Source organism: Seriola dumerili, unplaced genomic scaffold (genome assembly GCF_002260705.1).
Source record: "Seriola dumerili isolate Sdu_G_001 unplaced genomic scaffold, Sdu_1.0 BDQW01000052.1, whole genome shotgun sequence".
Classification (NCBI taxonomy): Eukaryota; Metazoa; Chordata; class Actinopteri; order Carangiformes; family Carangidae; genus Seriola; species Seriola dumerili.
In genome coordinates, this window is record NW_019174307.1 from 9,623,132 (window position 1) to 9,650,256 (window position 27,125).

Genomic DNA, 27,125 nt, shown 5'->3' on the forward strand with positions numbered 1-27,125 from the left:
GTCACGTGACAGCAAGTTAAAAGCATATCTCAGAATGCTTAAGTACCGGCTTTGCAGATTTTATAGTCCATCACTGACAAGATACACACTCTGCCCCTTCCTTCACTAGACATAAACGCAGAGTACTTGCACAGAGCAGAGGCTTGCAAATGGTAATAAACTTTATTTTTTACTTCATCAGAAATGCTACCTAAATCTGAGAATAAGGTTCACCCGCAGGAAACAATCAAGCAGCTGCAGCAGAACAAACGGAGACTAAATAAAGTGGTTTCTTGTTATACAAAGGTGAGTGTTTGATTGTTACATTTATTATCAAATAGTGATTATTATTAAACAATTACCAGTGTAAGTATTGAGAAGAAAATTGTATCATATTTTATAAATTGGTCTTATGTTTTAAATGTAAAGTATTAATCGGCAAAGAAGCAAACTACAGTTGTGAAATAAATGTAGTGGAGTAATAAGTACAGTATTTCCCCCTGAGATATGGTGGAGTAGAGGCATTAAGTAACATAAAATCGAGATACTCAATTAAAGTAACTCAAAACTACATGGAGGAACAGTACGTGAGTGAACATAGCCTACTTGTTGTATTTACCTCTTTTACAGCTGGGAAAACTTGAACTATATCCCTTACTCACAAGTCCAGTAAATTGTTTTGATTTCTATGTAATGAGTCATTTATTAACTGCAAACTACTGTGCTATGTATCCTTTTTTTTTTCAATTGTTAAATGTAAAAAATGTTAGATTTCATTATGCTGCTGTCGCTTGTAATTAATCCACTGTTAGTACTGCAGTAATCTATTGATCTAGAACTGTGTCTGGCTGCTGTCTGTCCCATAAGAAGGAGGTTTAGTCAGGTTTCCCGCTGCTGTAGTTCTGTTCTGACATCACTGATGCAGTGCTGAGTGCAAGCCAGCACCCACAGCACAGACTGCAGAGTCTCCCTCTCTCCTTTCAGGCTGTCAGCTCTCAGCCTAGGGCCGATCTGTGCAGCGTAATCCTTCCATGTTGCCTCAAGGATGGGAGAAGCTGAGTTGGAGCCCCAGCTGATTCACACTCTGGCTATCAGCGCAGCGAGACCCTCTAAACATCTTTCTCTCTCCCCTTCTTACCAGCGCTGTGCATTCGGCTCCTGGATCAGGGAGAACATCTGCAAAAGGGAATGTTGCTTCTTTGAAAAACATGTCAGGTAGGCCGAGCTGCTCTGTTCTGTACTGCGTTGGTTTGATGATGAAAGTCTCTGAAGCGACCTTGTAGTTGCTGCTGCTGCACAATAACACAGAGATACTGTTGTGTGGATGCTAGAGGAGACCTTGGCCTTGCTGTGAGGACAGTTACATGATGATTGAATGTATTAGTTGTTTCCAGCAGTTGCTACTTTACTAAAACTGTCTGTCTAAGGAAGCACTACAAGTATTATCCACTATTTCCCCACTAGAGAGGATGTATGTAACTGTGGTTACTCAAAAAGTGACCATGTGGATGAAGCCATCAAGCCAGAGGACTTCACAGGGGAGACATGGGACAGACACAGACATGTTCGCGAAGTGCCTACTGATGCTTTTGGAGACATCAACTTTGGTGGTTTGGGACAAAAGACAGGAAAGGTGAAATAATCCTTTCTTCTCTACAATAATGACATAAAATGAATGTATTGAAATGTGTCCCTATATGTCTTTATCTTGCCTTTTGCGTCTCTGTTTCTACACGTGTCCATCCTCAGTATGTGCGAGTGTCCACAGACACCAGCCCTGAAGTCCTGTACCATTTACTGACTGAACAGTGGAAACTTTCCAGTCCCAACCTGCTGATCTCAGTGACCGGAGGAGCCAAGAACTTCTATCTGAAGGCTCGTCTGAAGAACATGTTCCACAGAGGTCTTATCAAAGTGGCCCAGACAACAGGTCAGCCAGCCAGAGAGAGCAAGAGAAAGAAACGTGTGTGTGAGATGTAAAGGTGTACCAATGATTAGCCAGACAGTCTATGAAAGGATGTGTTTTATGAATACATGTGTAGTTATGGTGTGTGGGTGTATGCTATCTCCAGCCTCCTCTCTGTGTGCTCCACCTACATTCAGATTCATGCAGTCAAAGGTTTTGTGGTATGTAGTTAAATACACTTTCTACTGATGAAGTCACTGCACCCCGCCTAGAAATGGTCCGACACATATCCCCTCCATGAAGTCATAATGTATCAGTTGTAGACTTCAGATTGATTCTAGTCTTTTTGCTAAGCTCACGTGTGAGTGTTCACAGATTTTTGGTCATATAGTGTATGTATGATTGACTTTGTTTCCATGCTGTGTTGCACACAGGTGCGTGGATCATCACTGGTGGTACTCACACAGGTGTGATGAAGCATGTAGGGCAGGCTGTGAGGGACTATGCCCTAAGCAGCAGCTCCATGCAGGGTCAGATTGTAGCTATCGGAGTGGCAACATGGGGAGTAATTCACAACAGGGATACTTTGGTGAATTCAGAGGTAAGGTAAAAACATTTACACATGTGGCTTGTCTCTTACTTGTGATTTGTAATTATGATTTCCTCTCACTCCTATTCCACCACCTCCTTCTCTGCAGGGTTGTTTCCCAGCCCACTATCCAATGGACATCAAGGGCCAGAGCCGGCTATCCTGCCTCGATAATAACCACACCCACTTCCTGCTGGTGGATGATGGAACCCACGGACGATATGGCGTCGAGATTGAACTGCGTAGCCGTCTGGAGAAATGCATCTCCAGGAAGCTTCTTGGAAACAAAGGTTAAAAATAGCTGATGAAGTGTGTACAGATGCAACAAGACATGATAGATAACATCTCAAATCTGTTTCTTTTATCTGTTTTGCTTTTAATATTGATTTTTATATTGTCCAACCTCCAGAGAGCGGTGTGACCATCCCTGTGGTGTGTGTGGTTTTGGATGGAGGTCCAGGCACTCTGAATGTGAGTTATCAGTTTTAAGCCTCTTTCCCTGTCTTTGTCTGTCTTGTCTGACTCTTGTGTGTCTCTTCCCAGACTATATATAATGCCATGCTGAATGGTACACCGTGTGTGGTCTTGGAGGGCTCTGGGAGAATAGCAGATGTGATTGCCCAGGTCGCAGGATTGCCAGTGACCAGGGTCACTATTGTCCTCATCCACCAGTTGATGAAGAAGTTCTTTGGTCAAGAGTATGAAACCTTTGCTGACCTCAAGATCATAAAATGGACCAAGATGGTATGTGAACAGATTGATGACCAATTTCCAAACTACTGTTTATTTCCATAGTCATTGAAAACATAGTATCATCTCAGTTAATATCATTCATTAATTCAATAACATTTTTGAGAAATTTCAAGCTAGAGTTAGATCTCAACATATCACAAAACTTACCTCCTGGTTGCGTCTGATGTGGAAACTATTTGACCTTAGTGTTGCATTTGATACGGTGGATGTGGTGTGCCTCTGATGTTTTTTGTTTGTGTGCTTCTTCTTGGAGAAACCATGGGCAAATATATAAACTTTCATTTTTATGCTAATGGCATTCAGCTAAAAATATGAAGCTACAGCCAGAGGCTAGTCAGAGGCTCTTACCCCATATCCAGTCTTTCTGCTAAACTAAGCTAACCAGCTGCTGGATTTAGCTTCATATTTAATGTACACACATCACAGTGAAGTCAATCTTCTCATCTAACTCACCTCCAGAAAGTGAATCAGTCTATTCTTCCAAACGATTAACCTTTAATGTAAGATACTTTCTCAGTTGCAGTTCTTTGGGATAGCAAGGATCTTAATAAATTCAAGGATGCATAATCATATCACCCCTATCTTAGTCTTCCTTCACAGGCTGATAATTCATTTCAGAATTGATTTTCAGATTGGTTTCCTGTCCTGGTTAGTAAATACAGTGACTTTGTAACTCTTTGCAGGAGTAACTTAAAATTTAGAGTCAACTTTCAAGACCCATCTTAAGTATTTATTTTAATTAAAAAGTGCTATATAAATAAAGTTATTACTGTCCCTGTTCAACTGGTACTTGCCCACATCCAGTTTCTCTTCTATTACAGATTCAGGACATCATTAGGATGCCGCACTTGCTGACAGTATTCAGAGTAAGCGAGGATGTTCACGGGGGCGTGGATGTGGCTATTCTTCAAGCACTACTCAAAGGTAGACATATGGTTTTCACAAAGATATCTAATACCTGACTGGACTGACTGTGAGTGCACAACACAGCATTAGGCATGAAGACAGAAGCACTTTGTGTGACGCCAGCTCTTAGTATAGTATTATGTTGCTTCTCAGAAAACTAAATGACTGGACAAATGTGCAGAGATGGAAAACCAACACAGATATTCTTAGAAATATGCAGTGGTTAAAACATATTCTGCCTCCTGGTGGTTTTGAAAAAGGTTTATGAATGTAAACCAAGCTTAATGCACATTGTTGTAGAACAAGATTGAGCCAAAGTGCACTAAGACAAAGAGGGAGTCCAACAGCTTAGACATTCACTTAACATTTGATCGTGATGAATCATTATTCTAGCGAAACTGCTATGCCAATTGTTTCCATCACTGAGCTCTATTGGAGTAATTAAAATGGATTTCAAGGCAGTGATCCTGCTGTAGGACACCCACTTTCTTCTGTTGCCACAAAGTTCATTGTAGAATCTTTGTAGTTTAAGTAACGCTTTGCTACTGCTGCGTGACCATGCTGTGTAGCTGTTCAGATAGCATTGCATAGTGTAGCTCATTAGTCAATTAATCAATTTGTCAATTGAGAAAAAATAAATCAGAAATTTTAAAGTTGAAAAATGTTTTAGTCAATTTTCAAACTAAAACAACTATATTCTCTGGTTCCAGCTTCGCATATATGAGGAATGTGAGGCTTTTCTCCATTTAAATTGCTTTAAATTTAATATCTTTGGATTTTGAACATTGAACATTTTTTTTTACAATATTATGACATTTTAGGAGTAAAATATTTGTCAGTTGATGAAAAATAATCTTAATAAGATCAATGGACAATGAAAATAGCTGCCAATTGCATCAATATGGAAAAAAAATGCCTTGATTGATGAAAATGGATTATCTCTTGTAGAGAGACTGTCTTGTAACAGAGGCTTTAGCTCTAAAGCAGTCAATCAGTCAGTATAAATAAACTTTGTCACTCTACAGCTAAAATGGTATCAATATAAATTCTCCACTCAGCTTCAAGGACCAGCGAGTCACTGGGGATCGAGAGCTGGAAGAGGCAGCTGGAGCTGGCTATAGCCTGGAACCGAGTGGATATAGCTGAGACTGAGATTTTCACTGAGGAGAGCCAGTGGAAGGTGGGTCTGCAGGTTATACAGCATAATAACAACAACAACACTAGCTTTGATCCGTCCCAGATATGACCATCGTCTGAACTTGACCCTGTGCTGCAATCCTGCTCATCACTATTAAGATAAGATAAATAAAAGGTGTAATGGACTGGAAGCAGCAGCAGTCAGCTGACAAGGTTTACAGCAGATACAATAAATGGTCTGTTTGATTTTAACTAGCTGTGAGAGAAAGTGGGTACTGAATCAAAAGGAAAATGTAACTTTCATGCCAAACGGAGGTTTAACAATACAAGCAAAACAATGAAAGATTTTTTATTTTCGTATCAAACTGTTGTTCATTGTAATCCTCGAGAAATTAGCAAAACATTTTAGTTGTGAAAATTTCTATGTTCAAATTTTGGCAATACTTTGGTAATACCTCATATCATAAAGGTTTTATGATGCAAGGGGCAAAGAACAACTGTATCATAGAATAGTGTAGATTAAGGTAAGGTAAAGTATTTTTTCTCCTCACACTGCTGTGTTGATGAACCTGACATACGGTAAATGAGTTAGCAAACACTTCACACTTTTCTCACATTTTTAAAAAACAGTGATAGGTGGGATCCTGACTGTCTTGTTCTCCTGCTTTGTCATCATGCTCTAGTCCAGTGACCTCCACTGGGCCATGTTCTCAGCCCTGGTTGGCAACAGGCCTCGGTTTGTGAGTCTGCTGCTAGAGAACGGCGTGAGTCTGAGGGATTTCCTGCATGACGAGGAAACTCTGTGTGAGCTCTACAAACAGCTTCCCAGCGGCTTCTTTCTCAACAAGCTGGCCAAGCGGGTCCACAGCTCTCGCAGCAGGAGGCAAACGTTTGGCATCAGGCCTCGAGCTCATTCAGGGCAAGGTGAAATGATCTCCATGACTCATGTATGTGATGAAGTGCGCCACCTGCTGGGCAGCTTCACCCATCCCCTCTACCCTTCCTCCACCATGACATACCACCTCAACATGACTATGGAGGATGCATCTTCATCAGTAAGTATGTTCATCCATCATCTGTTGGGCTTTGCTTAAAAACCTGCCTGCAGGTCTGCAGGGGAAAACATCAGAAAACACTGTGATTGAATGAATAGAGTTTGACAACCAAAACTAAAGAATCCTTCATACTGTACATCCTATAGACACTCATCAAATCAGGTTCATGGCATTTAAGAAATTGGACTGATTCCAGTACCTTTTTGGTCAAAATAAATAAATAAATATTCCCACCAGAATTTAATTCTTCATTGTGGAGAACATCTTTAGACCTTCACAATGGGAAATAAACTTCACAGGATGAATAACTGAACAGTTGGCTAAAAAAATGAAATTTGAAATATATCAAATATCAAATTGGCTGGGCCATGCCTTGGGTTCATTTGGTTGGATGCCATCAGTATTTCTGAAATCCTGGCTACAGCCATAAACCATACAATTAATGCAACACATTCCTTCACTTCTCCTCTAGCTGTCTAAAAGTCAGACGGACCCCCAAGCTCCACTCAGGGACAACAGTGCTGAAGCACAGAGGGACCCAGGCAGAGACCTTTTCCTTTGGGCTGTCGTCCAGAATAACAGGGAGCTGGCTGAAATCGCCTGGGAGCAGGTGATGAACTTATACGGACAAAATTTGAAAATAGACATTTCTTTCTGTATCTGTATCTGTCTGTGTCTGTATCTGTGTCTGTGTCTGTGTCTGTGTCTGTGTCTGTGTCTGTACAGTGTAGAGACTGCATGTCTGCTGCTCTCGCTGCCAGTAAGATCCTGAAGAAAATGGCAGCAGAAGGAAGTGATGCAGACGAGGCAGAGGACATGAAAGAGCTCGCCAGTCACTATGAGAACCACGCCATTGGTATAAAACCACAGACATAATGTGTGGCTTTACTTATGTTAAGTACAGTCATTTTACAAGCATATCATTTATCTTCATTGCTTGTGTGTGTGTGTGTGTGTGTGTGTGTGTGTGTGTGTGTGTGTGTGCGTGTGTGTGTGTGTGCGTGTGTGCGTGTGTGTCCTAGGTGTGTTCAGCCAGTGCCACAACAGTGATGAAGAGAGGGCTCGGAAGCTGCTGGTTCGTGCGTCACCGTTTTGGGGAAGGACGACGTGCCTGAGGCTGGCACTGGAGGCTGATGATAAAAGCTTTGTAGCTCAGTCTGGTGTTCAGGTAGATAAAATTGCTATTTTGTGCCACTGATCAGTGAATTAAACTTGGTAAATAAGTCTTTATACATTTCATGTTGATACACATGCAGTATATGAGTTTTGGGTATTAAATCTGAGCAACATTAACTGCTGCAGATACAGTGTGATCCAGTCTGCTAACATGTCTTTTCCAGGCTCTTCTGACTCAGATCTGGTGTGGTGAGCTTTCAGTGGACAACCCTGTGTGGAGGATGATGGTCTGCATGGTTTTTTTCCCTCTTATCTACACTGGCTTCCTGGTTTTCAGGTCAGTCTTACTGGCTGCAACAAAAAAAAAAATCTACTTTTTGTCTTTCTGACTTTGCACAAAATGTCACTGTGTTTAGTAATCTCGTTTAGAAACAGTGTAGTTCTCATTGTGCAAGATGCTGTATAGAGTGATGGATAAAATAAGAGAGGTGTCACGTCAGAAATATATGAATTATTAGAACAGCATAAGAGCTTAATTATATGTAGGACGAGCCAGCTTTAAAAGAGGTCAGGCAAACACACACTTTCTAAAGAAAATTGAGACCACATACAAAGTTCAATAAAGGCCAAATATTTTTCTTTCTAAAGAGACAAAACACTATTAAATTACTGCAAAGAGAACAAGTCTTTACAATAAACCAAACAGACAGAATTTGACACTCACAATTACTCACAAAAACGCATATTCTCAACGAGTCAGCATCTGGACACCACTTGTGTCCAAAGCTAAAGCACACGGATGAAAACTCTGTGTTAGAAGCCTGAGTATTTAAAAAAAGTAATTCTCTGATAAAGCTATTCTTCATATTTATCCAGTTGGGTTTACATTTGGAAAAAGAAAGAAACATAATGTCTCTGTCTGCATGGTTGTACAACAGTCAAGACATCTAACAGCCTCATGATGTTCCTATATTAACCTCATGCTGGTTTTATGATTATATTTGGATGAAGTCAAATGCTTTTTATGTTCAATTCAATTCAGTTATATTTGCAGCTATATTTACCGCCATGTTTGCTAATCATAACTGATTCATGATGCATTTATCAAATCAGATTTCATTTGAATGTTATCTCTAATTTAAGGTCAAGTACAAATTTGATGTTTAGTGTTCTCTGAGTGATGAACATATTTCTATATTGATGGTCAACAGTGCTGTTATTATTCTCCCCAGACGTGATGAAGTCATCCAGAGAGAAACGGAGAGGAGCGAGGAGATCAAGACAGTTGAGTCTGTGACAGGAAGTACACTTCGAACAAATTCTCACAGCCTGTAAGTAGACATATAATACACTGATTTAAAGATCAAGTTCAGTCTAACCCCAGCCAACACTGGACTTTTCTGTCCACAGTGACCCCACCAGGCTGCGGCGCCTGAAGCCTCTGGGCAACTGGTCCAAACTAGTCTGCCTGCACAGCTCTCCGCAGGTGAAGTTTTACTGGAATATTGTGTCTTACTTCGCTTTCCTCTTCCTGTTTGCTGTGGTGCTGATGATCGACTTCCAGGCTACGCCCTCTGCAGGGGAGCTGCTGCTCTACATCTGGCTGTTCTCTCTGGTGTGTGAGGAGGTCAGACAGGTGAGATATGTATATATAATCAACATGCTACAAAGAGAAATACCAGGTGCTCAAGGTTATGATGTAGTCAGGTGAATACAAGATGCTTTTTAAGTTCACCTGGTTGACTTTAGACTAAGGGAAGCCTCTGGGCTTACCTCAGGCACACTCACACAGAGCCTGGGATATAATTAAGCTGCCTGATTATATTGGGGCATTTCAGAGTAAACCATGTCATCTCATCTCCCTTCTCTACGTTCTCTTGTTATTGCTGCATACAGAGTTTTCCTTTTTCTAAGAAATATTTATACCACTACATTACTAAAATCCCACTCATCCAAGTAATAATTTGTCTTCTCTCTCATCTCAGCTGTTTCATGATCCTGATGGCTTTGGGTTTCGTAAGAAAGCCAGGATGTATATCAATGATCTGTGGAATATTTTAGATGTTCTGTCCATCCTCCTGTTTATTATTGGCCTTGCATTTAGGTAAGTTTCCATTCTCCCAGACAAACACTTCAGGCCATGGAAGTGCTATCCACCTCCTGGGCTATCTGTGAATCACTAAGCTTTTCTATTTCAGGCTGACATCTAAGTTGTTCTATGCGGGTAAAGTCCTCCTCTGCATCGATTTTGTGGTCTTCTGCCTCCGTCTCATGGCCATCTTCACTATCAGTCGAACTCTGGGACCCAAAATCATCATAGTCAGGAGGATGGTGAGAGGGTTACATTCAAATATGATGAATGCTGACATGATGTACTGTGGGAGCGCCTGCAGAACACAAAATGCTAAGCTCCAAAACACCTTTTATCTAATACAAAAAGAGGCCTCTGCCTCACTGCGCCTCCGTCTGGCGTCTGCAGATGAAATGTGCTCTTTGTGTTGCAGCTGGACTGTCTGTTACCACACTGGATTTCAATCATGCATTCAACTAACTTTCAATCAATCCTTTCATGATTTTCAAAAGAATATATTATTCTTTATTCAGAGGTTATACCTGGAGCAGCAGTGCGACATTTTAAATATTGAAACTTGTCATTGCAAAGTAGATAATCTGGTAAAGAGCTGTAGTTTTTGGTGACATGGAGGCTGACGAAAACAACTTTCTGAAGTTTTACATTTAAAATTATAGCTCAGTAAAAGTCACCCACCAGACAATAAAGTCACTACTGTACATGCTTTACATGTCACCAGTCACAATAATCAGATGTGTCCCTTTCTTCAGAGTTTCTAGCTTGTGACTTGATATGTTTGTTCTCCAGATGATGGATATGTTCTTCTTCATGTTCCTACTGAGTATCTGGGTGGTGGCGTACGGCGTGGCCAAACAAGGGATTCTCATCCACAATGACAATCGGCTGGACTGGATTGTCCGTGGGGCAGTTTACGAGCCATACCTCATCATATTTGGGAATTTTCCCACTAATATTGATTGTGAGTGGAGATACAGAACGTTGTTTTCTTTGCAGTTGAAACATGTAGTTTTAATTATTTCTGTGTATGTAAATCAAGTTTTACAGATATAATGTTTTAGTTTCAGTATGTCAGGGATACATTCTTAACACTTTTGACATTTAAGATATTTGTTTATTTCAGATATCATCACTAAGATCTTTTCGCCCTCTGCAGATACGGCATTTAACATAGATTCCTGCAGCATGAATGGCACCGACCCTCTGAAGCCCAAGTGTCCCGTGCTTAATGAAAACCAAACACCAGCCTTCCCCGAGTGGCTCACCATCATTATGCTTTGTGTTTACTTGCTCTTTGCCAACATACTGTTGCTCAACCTCCTCATAGCAATCTTCAAGTGAGTTCTCCTCGGCATCACTGTCTTTAGTCAGTCATCATTTCTTGAGCCTGAGCTTTTTAGTGCAACATGATGTTACAGCAAGCTGAGATGATAACGTCTGGTTGTTTTCACTACTTTACATCCTCTGTGTGCGTTTGCTTTCTTCCACAGCTTTACGTTCCAGGAAGTGCAGGACAACACGGACAGAATATGGAAGTTTCAAAGATATGAGCTTATTAAGGAGTACCACAGCCGCCCAGCTGCTCCTCCACCTTTTATCATCTTCAGCCATCTTTACCTCTTCATCAGCAAACTGGTGCTGCGCAATCCTCCCAGTATATACAGGGAGTTCAGTACGTATTGAATTATTTATTTCTTCCTTTTCTGAAACTAGACCTCGTGATGAGATGTTGCGGATTTCCTCTCTCTTTTAAGCTTCGGCACCCTTTCAAAAACTTTCATACACTGTCATTATTCATTTTTCAACAACAATGGTGCATTTATGAGCTAAATTATTGCCATTATACTCAAGTCCGTGAAGAAAAGATGTTGTATTTCCACATCTGCTTTGGAAAAAACAGCCTTTTTTCATTTGAGAGCTTTTATATGAATGTTTTTGTAGTGGGTTTTACAATCTCCCTCCATGTACAACTGCCTGTTATCACATGAGCGGAATCCATGCTTCACTTGACAACAGCTAAAGCATCTGCATCACGACAGAGCAACTCCATCTGCAGAATCAACAAGTTGGACCTTGTGGTTTTTTAGGTCAAATTCATAATTATAGTTTTCTGAATTTGTTCCTTTACTGAGCTTCAAAAGTTCAAACGTTGGATGTTAATGTTCCTCTTGATAATTCTCCAGCCGTCCAGTGACACCTCATTGATGAATTTTTTATGCCTGATGTTCAAATTTTTGGTGTTCACATACAGTTTACTTCAGGGTGTTAAACATGTTGAAATATCCCCTTCCTGGTTTAACTAAATCCTAGTGTGTCTGAAATGGGAGTTTGTGTGTGTGTATGTGCATGTGTATATGTACAGTATTAGGTAAGGTACACTAAGCATGTGACATTTTTTCAGAAAATAAGCTTCCGCTGACAGAGGATGAGGAGCTGTTGTCCTGGGAGGCCTTGATGAAAGACAGATACCTGCTGTCCACACAGCGAGAGCAGAGCCAGAGCACGGAGCGACGCATCCTTGACACAGCCCAAAAGTAAAATCCCACAGGAATGTAGTAATGTGTGGCTGCAAAACAGTCCTTTAGGGAACTGCTGCATATGTGAGACCCCTTATTACACTTTTAATATGTCTTTGAGTTTTGAGCAGTGCAAACAAAGTGTGATTTTTACCTTCTCAAACTGTGTCATTTGGCCTTTTTGAGACTGGCAGAGATAAAACTCTCCAGTATTTTTCACCAAAAAAATATGACAGAAAAGTCAGAAAAGATGAACATGGTGATTTTTCCCATTAATAGTCTTGTGACCCCTTGGTTGTATCTTGCAACCCTTCCTGGGGGGAGCCTGACCCCACAGCTCTATGGAGTGTGGTTGGAAATAAACTTCAAACTTTAAACTTTAAACTAATCTAATCAATATTTTGTATTATTAATGGGTCAAATGGCTATGTGGATGTAAAATTATGTCATTCCAAGAGACAAACCTACTGTGAATTACCACTCTTCTCTGCATTTCAGCTCAGCCCTGCAAATTTACTGTTTCGGTCACTCTCATGATTCTTGTTAGCCTGATTCCAGCAGGAAGATGTTTTCAGCAAAAAACTGCCACATATATCCAATGTGTGCTACATGCCCAGCACCAAACAGCAGACAGAAAAAGTTAGTGCCCAGCTGCTGAACACAGTGAAGCATTTAGCAGCTACAAAGCCAGATATTGCCCTCAGGAGCGAGTGGAGACCAAAAGAGAGCCGAACGGAGAGAGGATGTCGGGCTAAAATTGGGAATAATGCCAAAAAAAAGATAATGTTGGTCTGTTACTGCAGGATGTGTAAATAGCCAACTATTAGCTAACAGGTTCACTTTGTCCACTTAAAAGGCAATATCATGTTCCTGCAGTAGAGGAGTCTGCGGTTTCACAACCTCTGTCCAAGGACTGCATTTGTAGGAATTGGCCAGGGTCAGGGTCAGGGTCAGGGTTAGGTTTCCAGTAGAGATCAGGCAATGACACCACCCAAATACTACTTTCTATCAAGCGACAGTAGGTGGCAGTGTCATGAAAAAATAGGGTCCTATGACTGCGGTCCTGAAATTCCTCTACAGGAGGAACATGCTACAATTAAAAGGTGTGTGTGTCATGTTCTTGTTCCACTGCCCTCAAATGGTTACAAAAATCAATTAAAGCAGGTTTAAAGGCGTTGATCATCCTTTTGGGAAATACCCTTATTCACCTTCCTGCCAAGACTTAAATAGGCTAGTAAACGAGATTATCTTCACATAAAGATTAAAACAGGGATTATTTTGTTACCTTTGCACTGAGTTAAGTTGCCTGTTGCCACACTTCAGCTTAACTAATTTAAGATAAAGAAGATAAAGAAGCTAAGATAAACTAAGCTAAGCTAAAAATGAGCTAAAATAAGATATGCAGCTGCTGGCTATAGCTTCTTATTTAATGGACAGACACGTGAGTGGTATCAATGTTCTTATCTAAACCAATCTTTTAATGCAGAAACATAGTCTTATGTTTTTATGGTTTGATAAGGTTCAAATTCTACTGTGACTAAATATAATGAGCATGTAACATCAAACAGTCTGAGTGATATCCAAACGAATGGCATACCCTGCTTGTTTGTTTCCTGAGGGTCACCACCATAACCGAACGGCTGGACAGGGAAGAGGAGTCGAGCTTTGATGGCATGTTGAAAAGAATGGGTCGACTAGAGGAGCAGGTGGTAACCTGATTTTTTTGGGATCACTAATGTTGCATCTGTGTCTGTAACATAAGTTAGGAGTTAAGGAGTAAGTTAAGAGTAAGGCACGATGCAGAGAAGTGATGATGGCACACTTCTTGATGCATCCATGTGTGTTTGTTGAATTTTAGTCCCAGATGCCCCGTGTGAATAATCAATAATCTTAATCTTCAGTGTTGTATAAGCAGTCATCAAGAGTATTTGACCCACTTTTATTTTATTTCATCAGGTCATTCAGTCAACCAGAGCCCTGCAGTGGATTATGGATTATCTGAAATCTCAGGGTCTTGCCACAAAAGAAGCACAATCAATATGTCAGGAACCAACTTCCTCATTCACCATTACTGTTAATTTACATATTGTTTTTATTTTGCAAATATATTTTGTGTCAAATTTTCTTTTGTTTGCACTCACTTTAATTCTTCCCTGCAGCATCAACTACAACAGATGAGACCGCTGAGACTCTGAGAAATATGTCAGAGAACGAGGTTGGTTTCCACGTGAATGCTCGTCAGTTTCACTATCCGAACAGCAAGATCACACGCTTCCCTGTGCCTGAGGAGAAAGTGCCGTGGGAGGTATTTCACTTATATTTCCACCACAAAATCACCAGCTGCCTGAAAAGATGGTTTGAATTTATTTGTTTGTTCTCATGTCCTCTTTTTTCAGGTCAGCTTCAGCTCATATATGCCGGATTATTATGAAGACAGTGGGGACCATGTGGATAGGTATGCACTGACTATGAGAAGAACATACATCATGTTTTGTTCCTATACAGCTTGATATTTGCAGCCAAGATGATTGATTCATAAGTAGTGTTTTTATCAAGAAAAAAAACAATTTTACTGTTAAAATAATGATTCATACAACCAATCATGAATCAAATGGCAGATAATGAATGGTCCTCAGTGACCGATGAATACCTGCTTCAGGTTGTATTTTGACATTTTTTAACTAAACTGAAAAGCTACAGTAATTACAGTTTTCTAAACCTAACCCTGGGTCCACTCTCTAATTACAAGGCAGCCTCCTTATCCCTTAACTTTCATATCCTCTTTCTCAACACAGATCAGAACCAGAGGACTTGGATAAATACAGGTATGAGACAAGATAAGATACATAAGCCATCAAATAGTACTTACAGAAACCTTCCAAGCATGTCTTGATGTCTGATATCTGATATCTGTCTTCTCTGTCATCAGAAACCCAGGAGGGCGGACTGGCCTAAGGGGACAAGGTGCACTCAGCCAACTGGGTCCAAATCTGAATATAGACCTTGTTGTTACACGGTAGGTCACCTCATGTCCTTGTAGTGCATTTGAAAGAGGTTGTTTCACTACCACTGTGTCACATGGCATGATCTGAGATTTTGAAAATTGATTTTTAGCTGGCGTGACAGCGAGAGATCTGTTTTGGAGTACCTGGCAGTTTGGGACGAGAGCCAAGGAACCCTGGCTTTACCAGGGGTGAGTCCAGCTAAATCGATGGTCATCACTCCTTATTTCTCTAGCTGCTAGAGTAAACTCAAGATTGTCACAGTTTATGATTTTCTTTCAAACAGTACCCGTTTTATCACAGAATCTGGGGAAGAGCATCTCATCTTTTATCTGGAACAAATCCATCTCAAGGATTAAGAAATCATATGTGGAGAGACAGAAGGCAGACGGGGGATTGGCGTTGCCAAACCTTTTATTCACATGGTGGTTTATTGGGTATCACAATTTTAACACAATAATGGACCAGTATGGGCTGAGACAGAGCAGGTTTTGTGTAATTTGGTTCGCTTTGCACACCACTACCTCTCAGCAAGAAAAAACCTGACAAACCGCAGTGTGATTTCACGTTTGGCAGGGTTTTTTTTCTTTTCTTTTCTGTTGCTTTGTTTTGTTCGTCTGTGTGCGGGCACGTCTTATTGCACATTGGGCTTGGTGTATTTTGCTGAGCTGTGACATTGATTGTTGTGATTTGTGTCGTGTTGTAACGAGCAAATACATATGTTCGAAAAGTTCAATAAAAAGATTCCAAATTCAACCCTCAGGGACCTGTCCAATCTGCTGATCAGCTGCCAGTGACGCTTAAGAGAACCATGGGAAAGACACTGTATGAAAAGATAAATGCAAAAGTATCAGAGGGAACAAAGGTGAGTCTTTTCAACACTTTGGTCAAATCAAAAACTAGCCAGAATTCTTAAGGAATAAGAACAAATCTGGTCAAGGAAACATTAATTAAATACATTTTGACATTAATTAGGTCTTGAGATGAGATTTACAGTAAAGTATAATCAGTTTGCTGATCTGACCCCAAGAGAAAAACTGTTCCATAATCTAGGAACTATGACAGCAAAAGCTTGACAACAAGACAAGCAGGGCACAACTAGGAGCCCTTTATCTGATGACCTGAGAGGCCTTGTGGGCCTAAATATCTACACTGTTGCCCATAAAGTTGGAATAATTTTGTTTTCAGACACAATCCTCTGTTTATTCCTATTTAAATGCATCCGTAATCACTTTGGAAGAGATTGACTACTAAAGTTTTGAGAAGATAAACACTTTATCTGTCAAGAATAAATCACATGGTCACAATCATTTCATGGAAAGAGGCAAAAAATATTTTATTCCAACTTTATGAGCAACAGTGTATATGGGATCAGAAATTGTTTTACTGATTAGTGTTAACAAATGAGATGAATAAGATGAATAATAATTCTAAAAATGCTTGTCGATGCTGACATCGATGAACTTGTTGCTGTGTTTCAGGTGTTTGAGGGTTATGTGGATGACTGCAGGAACACAGATAATGCCTGGGTGCAAACCACTGTGCTTAACATTCACCTGAGCAGAACAGGCCAGGTGATGGTAGATGTCAACAATATGGTGAGAACATTATTGTTATTGTTATGGTTTTAAAATATGTAGAGCATCCATTATTTTACAAGTACACGAAGACCATGACTGATTTGTTTCCTCTGCTTTTCGGTGATGTTAATGGACAAAATTCAGGTCATAATTCTCCCTATAATAAATATATAATCACTTACCCCTGCTTTTTCTTAGATGGTGAGCAGCCACGGCTCTCTTCAGTGGCAGGAGGTGAGCAGCAAAACAAGACTTGGCTCAAACCAAAGAGACTCTCTGCGGCAGGTTGCTGAGCTGCACAACAGGAAGTTCTGATTTACACTCTGCTGTAGCTGCAAATGTGTCTCTTCATACACAGGTTTATTTCTGCCTGTTAAATGTGGCCTTTTTTTTTTTTTTTTAAAGCTGACATATATCAATTCTGTTGCACTGAAAGCACTTGACTTGACAAAATGACTGAAGACAAGATGCTGTAAAGCCATAATGAACAGTACACTGAACTGGGTGATTTTGCAACATTTTGCACAAACAACATTTGCCAGTAAACTGACACACTGTGTTGTTCACTTAATACATGTATAAGAATTCATATGTGTACAATGAGAATGAATACTTCAAATTGTACTACAGTACAATTTTCAAGTAGTTGTACTTGTGTTTCCCCCCTTTTTGCAACCTCCACATCTACTTCTATATTTCAGAGGGAATATTGTACTTTTTACTATACTATGTTTATCTGACAGTACACAACACGACATCATTATCGATATACTTAGTGGAATGTGCCATTATGTACTCACTATGTGTATTAATCACAAAACTTACAAATGCAAACCATTATCTTATATAAAATGATGCATTGTTACAGATGAAAATGCCCAACACAATATAAAGTAGTTACATCTGGAGCATCTGCAATATTAAAATGCTATTTACAAGCAGATGTATCATTGATAATAATCCAATATAGGACTTCTACATCTGAAAAGGACCATAGTGAGTACTTTTATTTTTTATATATTTTGCTGCTAATACATTTACGCTTTTACTTGAATAAAACTGTGAATGCAGGACTTTCACTTTTTTCCCTCCATGTCAAGGTATTGATGTATGTTGCAGTTTATGTCATAATCATAAACTTTCCAAAATCAAGCACTCTGTGCCTTTACAATCATTAAAATGCTGCTTACTACAAATTGAGTTGAGTATTGCCACTGTTCTCTCACCTTGTTCTGCAGAGAAGTTAAACACAACCTGGACACTTCTGGGATTTCTCTCAGTGCAGTGAACTCATTCATACATATCTGCTATTTGCTCTAATTTTCGAAAGGGGTTCTCTCCACCTGCCAAGCATGCAGCCAGGTCGCCTTCAGTTTCGGAGCAGCCTCTAAGAGCGCTCATTGGTTCAGGCAGAAGTGGCCACATAGTGCAGTATCGGTTTCACACCCTGTTTTTGATCCTTCAGATAAATCGATCACTCACCTATCAGAAAAACGGTGATATTCATGTATAATCGGTGAACTGACTGCAAAGTCCCAATATTCGTTTGAATGAAGACGTTCATTTTTTTTAAAGATTAAACTGAGTCTACTCTGTGCGCACTCTTATTTAATAATAAAATACCTATGTTCCTCTGACGTTTCTGTCGTTATTATTATTTGTCCGGTAAATCCCGGCAGTGCAGCGCCATTGAAATGATACTGGGGCTATTTTTAACCACAGCTTCAGAGAGGAGTTAAAGTAAGAGCTCCCACTTTGCTCTTATTCCATGATACCACAAACAGCGCCACACAGCTGTCAAATAAAGAACTGACTTATCGCATATGTTGATTTTTTATTTATCTGGTTGTTAGTTGAGTTGTCCCTGGAGCTGTCACACCACCCATTCATACTTCATTTAATTTTTTTCGTGCTGTAAATACCTTCTTCATTTGTGTAGTGCTGTGGATTGTTGTAGGTGTATAATACATGCGCTTTTTCAGGCGCTCTTGAAGTCATCTTCTCCATAGACGAGCTCTGAGGACGCTGGTGTTTACAGGTGAACGGACCAGAGTGTCCGGAAGTGACGTGTAACGCTCACAAGACTAAACCATTATACTGGACAGATATACAAATAGATGTACCGAGAGAGGGAGAGGGAGCAGCCGGACATCTCTGACGGACTCAACCGAGCTGAACGGTAAAACTTTCCACTGTATGCGACATTTGTCGAAAGACGTAGCGTGTGGGATTAAATTAAGACCTTCACAATTCCACAGTTTGGCGAGAAGCGATGTGTTTTTGGCGGTGGGATATGAAGCTAAATGTGCTGACTGAGGCAGCTGTCAGTGAGCCGCGCTCCGTGGGCATTAGCACGACGATGTTACACTGTTATACCAAGTGTTTGCGCTGTTTATGAATGAATTCAGTGCAGCGAATCTACACCTGTTACCACCCAGTGTTATCTTAACGAGCCTGCACCATTAGTTTCAGTCAGCAGGTACCAAGTGGGCCTCGCGCATACAAGTATTAAAAGGTTGTGTGTTATTATGTAACCAAGTGGACAATCTTGTTGTACACTGGACTGTTAAGATCCAGAGAAAAGACTGTTGTCTTGTCTGTTTAACCAGAAGCAGGAGAAAATTATAGACTGCTCTGCTGTTGCAAGAGGGGAGGCTAAATTATAGTGGGTGGTGAAGAAATGTTTGTTTTTGCGTTAGATACTCAGAATGTACTTTTTGTTTAGTATTTTTGACTACGTGGCTGTTAAAAAAAAAAGATCCTGGCTGGGGCAGACTGGCTCTGATTTAATATTCTGTGGTGTGTTCAGTAGGCTACTTCTTTTAATAGAGGACGTTGTGTGGTGTATACACTCAGTTTGTTAAACTAATGCACCCTAATAAAATAGTCCTGCAATAAATCCTATGTTAATGAAGGTAATCATTTTCAGTTTTATTGGAGAGATGTGTTGATTCAACATTGTGGTAATTATTTAGGCTGTGGTTTGTGGTTTTGTTGTTTTAGATTCCACTGGACGGTGTCCCGAATGTTTTCTCCACCCCATTTATTACAGTAAGGGTACAATGAATACTTAACACTCCTCCCAGTATAATGCAACACAATTCAACATATTTACACACTAAAAGTGAGAGAAAGTCATTGTCTCGCAGTCACAAATATGTCTCAAGTGTGGTGTTATGAAATCTAGAGCTGCAATGATAAGTCAGTGGACAGACAACTTATGATGAATAATTGTTTTAGTCATTGTTAAAGCAAAAATACCAAACATTCACTGTAGCCAGCTACACTTCTGTTAGTTATTGTACTATACTTGTAGTATGTACAACCCATGAAACCATGCTGTGGTCAGTTGAGGAAGTGCTGGTGTTCCTCTGTTTCGCATACCTTCAGTATCCTGTCGTGTTGAAGATGACGTCACGATAGCTTTGTGCATTGTTGCTATAGTAATGGCACGCCATTGACGGGGTACCATGCAGTGGAAAAAGAAGTATCTGGTACCAAAAGTGATTAGAGTCGAGTTGAAATCAGGTAGAAAAACGTTATAATCCACACTTCTGTCACAAACTGCAGCCTCCAGAATCACTGTAAAGCTGAATCAGCACTGCTTTAAAACAGTTTAGACAAAAATTGAACAATAACACGGTCATGAACGCAGAAGTTATTGCAGGACTGCTGAATTAAACTGGATTTGTTTTAGCTAGGTGTGCCTAATAATAAAAAAAAACTTACGTTGGATCATTGTGTGTTCAGGTTTAGAGGTGATGTGCAGTGGGGATCGGTCTCAGTGCCCCGTGTCAGATGTGGGACTGGTAACATTTCACGCTGCACGCTCTCTGTGAGCATTGCAGCAGTGGCCATCTGACACAAATCAGAGACGATCATTCATCTGTCTTTCATGAAGACTTGATGTCACAACAGTTTTATGGTTGGGCTGCTTTTCATTCCTGTCCCACATACTTTGACAGTCAGCCAGTGTTGGAGAGCGTTACATGTGTGATTGGTGGATGCTGTGTGCTGTCACGGCAGCAGCATTGTGTTCCACCCTCATTATGCTGAGTAGGACATTTCCAGTTAAGTGTCCACATGTGTCACTAATGGCTTTGACTCTCTTGTAAACTCCTGCTTGTCTGTGGTGCACTTACAGGTCACACTCAGCACCAATCAGCCAAATGCAGTCCCCTACTGAAGCTGAGTTGAAGGCTACACCTCTCAGGTGTTCTTAACTATGGCACAAAGACACCTAACACCAGGTCTACAGCAAACGTGAGCACCTACACATGTGGGCCATTTTAGCTTCTCGCAGCTCTTCAACATAATTTCTATGCACCACCTTTCTACACACGGAGAGCATTGGCATCGAACCCAAGCACTGCTGCCAGCGAAGTATGAGCAGATTGTTTTTCTTTTCAACGAGATGCATTAGTGAAGCCATGACTCTTCATTTAGGCAGAAACAACAACATCCGTTTCATTTCCAGATACATTACAGATAGAGTTGAAGTACTGGAATTTCCTCCCCTACTGCATTCCTTCAGCAGCTAATATAATATGACTGCTGCTTAAACAATAACATTGGCAATATTGTAAGAGGAGCTGAAACAATTAATCGATTGGTCGTTGGACAGAAAATTAATTTTGATAATCAATTATATTATTTTACATTTTATTCAGTTATTTATTGAGCTTATCTTTGGGTTATTGACTGTTCACTGTTTATAACTGTAGCAGTATATAATATAGCATATCCCTCTATGGAGCTCTACTGTTACTACACCATTGAGCCACACTGTTGCACTCAGTGACATGTTCCTCCATTACCACAAATATGGACACTGTTTATTTTAGCTCAGTCCCAAATACACAATCCTGGTGCTGTAAACATTCACTAGAGCACCAAATGTGTATTCTTCCACAGATGAAAATAGTCCCCAACTTTTTGTAAAAATAAGAAATCTGTTATTGTTGAGACTGAAAGATCATATTTGAGCCTGGAAACAGTAGTAGACAAAACAATCTCACCACAAAGTCCACTTAGTGGTTATTCTGGAGCTTTCAATCATATCACTTGACTTCCATCAGCAGTTGAAGTTTGCCCAATTGTCATGATGTTTATAATATCAGTTTTTGAGCATTTTTAGGGACTTTTTGCCCATGTCAGTTTAAAGAAAATAATACAGTTTTGATAGAAAGATTTATGTCTTCAGCAGAAATGAATGGGTGGGGGGTTCAGTGCCACAGACATTGTCAGAAAGCATTGAAAGATGGACACATTGTTGGTTCTGGCCTTTTTGGCCTTTAGGATTTATTGACAAAAAGAAAACTATGGAGTAACAGAAGTCTTATCCTTTAAGTAGTTCAACCCACAAATCCCATCTTCTTAAAAAAAGTGGGTCACTCTGGTGATACTGTTGCACAGCAAGTTGCAAAATGATGTTTGTCCAGGTGTCGAAGAGTCCCTGCACATCTGAGCTATCGAGTCACACGTCGAGGAGAGCGTCAGCACAAGCACAGGAAGGGGTGATGGTCCTGATGCTGGCGTAGAGGCAGGAAGCTGTATTTATGTAATTGACATGTGTAGCAGCAGCAGCAGCAGTAGCAGCAGCAGTGTAGCCTTGCAGCTGGTCTGATCTCTCTAATCCCAGCCCTGGAGACTCGGCTTGTTTGTTTAAGGTCACATTTATAGAGCTGTGGCTTTAGTCAGTGTCATGTCCTATCTGACTTATTGAATAAGCTTGTTGCTGTGTTTCATAAAATGAAACATGTAAAATTTGTATGCATCATGTTTGGTATGCTGCTTCTGATGAAGATCCACCACAGCCATCAGCTGTAATATGAAAAACCAAAGAAAAACTGTTGTCTGATTTGAAAGGTTAGATGTTTGAGTGAGTGATCTCTCTTGTCTACACCAGTTATTCTATTTATTTATTTATTATTGAGACAACACTAATCAGCCAGAATAACTGTACACTCCTGTGTGTGTGTGTGTGTGTGTGTGTGTGTGTGTGTGTGTGTGTGTGTGTGTGTGTGTGTGTGTCTGTCTGTCTGTCTGTCTGTCTGTGTGTGCAGGGCCTTTGACTCATTTTGTATTAGTAGTACTAGTTTTGTATTTCTTTAGTTGTGTAAACTCAGTTAATTGATGCATTTGTACGTGAAGACAAAATACAATTCTTCTTGTTTTTTAGAAACTTTGTATTGACATTGTACATTTTATTCATTTAATACCACATTTAATTCTGTTCAATGTGTGTATCAAAGTGTCTGGGTCAAAGAGTCGAATCTTGGGTTGCCCTGGTGGTCTACTGGTTAAATAACTGACCGTGTATCACACTGTCCTATATCTCCCCTCATTCACTGTCACGTCTCTACTGATGTTATCTAACAAAAGTATAAAATCCCCCAAAAGAAGATGAATTAATCTCTCAGCTTCAGTGGGAAAAAAACTCAAATATATTTGTGTTTTTGGGTGTGCATAGTTGACATTAATAAATGCCTAACAGCTAACGTCTAGAAATAGACATTATGGAGGTGTGTGTGCTGAATGTTTACGCTGTGTACGGCGCAGTCACTGAAGGACGGTTGAGTGGAAAAAGCCAAACAACAAACGTTGGGGTAAATGAGCGATGTGAACATGAAAGTGTTGCCCCCGTCCCTCTCTTCCCCTCTCCCTCTCTGTCTGTGTCCTCTCTCTCTCCCTCCCCCTTCCTCTCCTTCCCTTTCCTCCCTGGGGCCTTCTCCTCCTTTCCTTCCTTCTGACTGACATTTTTGTAATGACACTGTCTGAGCTCCACAGGCCCTGCCTCCATCTCATCCTTAGCTTACTGTGCGCAGCATGCAGGGCCAGCTTGTCACACCGAGAGCCCTCCTGGCACGCCTCACGTCTATATCAGACCACTAAATGCCAATAATGACAACTCAGCTTGATTAAGAAAGTGAGCGTCTTCCATCTTCCGGGCTCCTGTGTTCTTTTGGCTCTCCTGCAGATAGAGTTGTCGTTTGCCAAAGGGTTTACTGGACACTCGCAGACGCTCTGATGGTCAGCCAGTTTGAGGATTGGGATTCTGTTGAGAAGTGGGTTAAGCCCCACATCTCTTTATATTTGGGCAGGGGTATTACAGTTGTGACTGTGAGGGGGTTAGATTAAGCCAGCATTGTTGAACCCTAAGTGTGCCTGAGCTTTGCTGCTAATATTATGCTTTACTTCCTGAGGCTTTGCTTCCTGAAGCAACAGTGGGTGGATTGGCAGAGCAGTCTGCATCTGCTGGTTATTTTAAATCCACACTCATATTTAGACAAATGATAAATTTATCTGCACTATTTAGGTTTTAAATGCGGCCGCACACCACGAATCCCTTTATACGAGACAGTTTGATCAAAATGCAGTTTAAGTGGGTGCTTATTTTGAATACAAATATCTATATAATATGTTTTGGTAGTGTGTGTGCTTTGGTTTGTGTGCGTGTATGCATGTAGTGTATGCAATTGCACATGTCTTTTAATGTACTTCTCTTGTGCAATGTGTCTGCTAGCCGAGCTTCTATAATTACCACAGCCTGCAGCGCCTCATGGGGAGCATATTAACACACACGAGTGGAGGAGCAAGAACCAGAGCACATGCACAAGTCATACAGACTGAGTTTGTGTGTCTGTGTGGCTACGGTTGCTTGAGTGTGTTCGCGTTATCTCCCACCTCCGATGTGAGCATCTATATTAAATGATTGACAGTGATGCACAGTAAATCGTAGATCGTGGTATAATGGTATATATTTTTGTGTATCCATTAATAATGCTTGTTGCAATATGGATAATTTCCTTAAGTCGGTCACAAGATATGAGTGTGCAGCATGAACCACGTGACCAAAGCAAATGTTAAACTGGAGCAGCAGTGCGCATAAATAAGAGGTAAACTATATAGAGAGGGTAGCCTGACTTATACAGATTTTTTTAAAATTCAATTGCAGTATACAGATATACAAAATAATGCAAAATACTGATCTAGCTGATCCCAATAAATCGGCGAAAAAGTCAATATTGGCCCAGTCGTTTAATCGGGCTAGCTCTACCACAGACCATCTTTGTAAGAAAGAACATTTTTCTGTCATTTTGTCTCTTCAAAGTGTTTCTTTTTCAAAGTTTTTGTGTGATTTGGTAATATGTTGTTTTTAGACCATATGACTGATGATGGCAGGTGTGGATTCTGTGAGACCCAGCAGTAGAAATAAGGAATTATTCATTTCAGGTTTTAAATATTCCCAACCACTTGACAAAGACAGAGTGAAAATCTACTCTGACTGAAAACTGCTCAGAAGAAGTGATATGTGTGCTAAACAATGATTATTATGACTATGACATACTCTTAATTTCTCAGATGATCATGCAGCTGTTTATTTTACGTACAGTGTGCGCTCTGCCCTGCCGTCTCATCTTGTCTTTGTACAGCTGTGACCTCACCAATTCATCTGAACTCTCACCCCAGTGAGCAGCAGGCAGCATCAGCACCATACACCCCCAGCTACACAGCTGTATTCTCAGGCAGACCACCACTGCCTGCCACCCACTGCAGCCAAGCACTCTTTGTTATATCCTTCTTTAGTATGTAGAAGGAGGAGGTGAAGTGTATGTGAACATGACATCCCAGCATGTGTTCATTTCCTCCCGCTTCTGTAATTCTCTTTAGTGAAATAATTAGAAGCAAGAAGGTTGGAGGAGCCTTCATAACGTTTTATGTTATCTAAGACTGGCTGCTGTGTTCTGCATTATAGCTCTGCACGCAATCCCATAAATCACGCTCGGGATTACCAGGTACATACAGTTAGGAGGGAGGACAGCACCGCCTGGCTCTCTGTCTGCTGCTCATCATCTGTTTGCTCCTGCCGTCGACTCTGAACTCAGATAAAGAGGGAATCAGGATAGATGGACTGTTGTTGTGGTGTGGGCAGAATCCTCCAGGAGTGTTGAACAGTCATTGTTATGTAATTTCCTCTAAGCGCGGGTTGGTCAGGCTGTGGGTTGTTGGTGGGCTCAGCATGGTAATCTCACAAGCATTATCTGTCTCTCAGAATCAGTGGTTGTTGTGTGCCGGACTCACTCATCCATGCCTGCCTTTGTAAAACCAACCAATCAGCCGGGGCCAGCCTGTTTCTGTCATCCATCTTAGCCAAAGAGGTTTGTCCTTGTGCATGAAGTAAACATACCCAGGACCAGTCTTTTCTCATTACTTTAGGTGTTTCCCCGACTCATCTGACTTCCTCCTTCCAATTACTCCATTTTATCTAAATGCAGGCTGGCTGACACTTAGCTGTGTGATTTATACGATTGCAGTTGGTACCAAAAAAGCATTTGCTGAATGTTGAAACCCAGCTAGCAACACACTTTCACACCACCTAATTACAAGTATTTTTGTGAAATAAAAATAAAATTGTACGTAAGGTTTTGCAAGTAAAGGAGACATCTTGTAGGCAACTCCGGCCCCCAAAAAAGAGATGAATAAATAGCACTAACTGCTAACATCAAGTTTACAAAAAGAAAACAACTACTTAACAAGTATACAATCTAAGATGTACACTGCAAAGTCCCATCAGTAAAAAGGCAAAGTGTACAGGCTTTAATTTGGAGAGTGGCACTAGCCTTAGGACACCTAGTGTAGGAATTATTATTTATTCCTAGATTTATTTCTTTTGTGATTGACAGTCAAATTAGATAATAAAAGAAAGATTCCATGGCATTCATATATTTCTTCATGTTTTACAAAGGGCTTAACCTGAGCCTTGCCATACAACAATGACAGTAATCATTTCATGTCCATACAGGGTTAGTAGTATTCAGCTGCTAATAATTCTTTTAACACAGTGGTATCGACCTCGGTATCGGCCGATTCACAAGTTCAGGTATCCGGAAGGAAAAAATTGTATTGGAAAAAGTTTCAGCAAATGTTCTTTTTTATGTTTGACACGGAGTTTATGACAGAAAATGATTTACTTACATGACATTTACATGACATCTTGAATCACTTGTATGGTAAGAGGTTGACGTTGCAAGATTTGATTGCTTCTTTGGTTACTGCATCGTCATTTCATAGGATGTCATGTGATAGCCACATACCTGAACACGTCAACACACTGGAGGACTGAGCGGGCCTCCATGGAAGTCTTATTTATTTGTCAGTAATCATAGCTGAGTGTGTGGGCCGGCGTGTCTCTGCGTGGCTGCTGCATGCGATGGCAGATTGGAAAGGTAAACCACTGTAAGCTTATGTGTGCGATGGTGCTTTTTCTCTTATTAATGCGAGGGACACAGGAGCTGTCAGTGCTGCTGTTCCGCTGCTGGTGAAATAGTAATGAGTGTGTATAACGGAGCTGAGCCAGTGTGGTTTACGGCTCTGGTGCGCTTGGAGGTGAGGCCAGGGCACGTGGAGCACTGACTGGCTGTACATCTGGTCTGCGTGATGGTGATCGAGACAGAACAGGAGGATTTGACCACTGCTGGAGTAAAACTAATTGAG

The 27,125-nt window shown here is 40.6% G+C and overlaps 1 protein-coding gene across 1 annotated transcript; it reads left to right on the top strand.

Moving 5' to 3' along the window:
• The first annotated feature begins 1,024 nt into the window (after positions 1-1,024).
• trpm2 (transient receptor potential cation channel subfamily M member 2) lies at positions 1,025-16,943 on the top strand. The gene is made up of 32 exons (XM_022741355.1): positions 1,025-1,194; positions 1,444-1,612; positions 1,729-1,909; positions 2,320-2,486; positions 2,584-2,764; positions 2,884-2,945; positions 3,018-3,218; positions 4,049-4,151; positions 5,192-5,313; positions 5,954-6,325; positions 6,798-6,935; positions 7,052-7,181; positions 7,348-7,493; positions 7,666-7,778; positions 8,674-8,772; positions 8,852-9,077; positions 9,427-9,545; positions 9,640-9,772; positions 10,320-10,491; positions 10,687-10,867; positions 11,021-11,202; positions 11,932-12,064; positions 13,665-13,752; positions 14,003-14,106; positions 14,219-14,351; positions 14,443-14,493; positions 14,855-14,871; positions 14,976-15,062; positions 15,161-15,239; positions 15,812-15,913; positions 16,530-16,646; positions 16,827-16,943. Exons 1-32 carry the CDS (start codon positions 1,025-1,027, stop codon positions 16,941-16,943), a joined length of 4,395 nt encoding a protein of 1,464 aa, XP_022597076.1.
• The last annotated feature ends 10,182 nt before the right edge of the window (positions 16,944-27,125 follow it).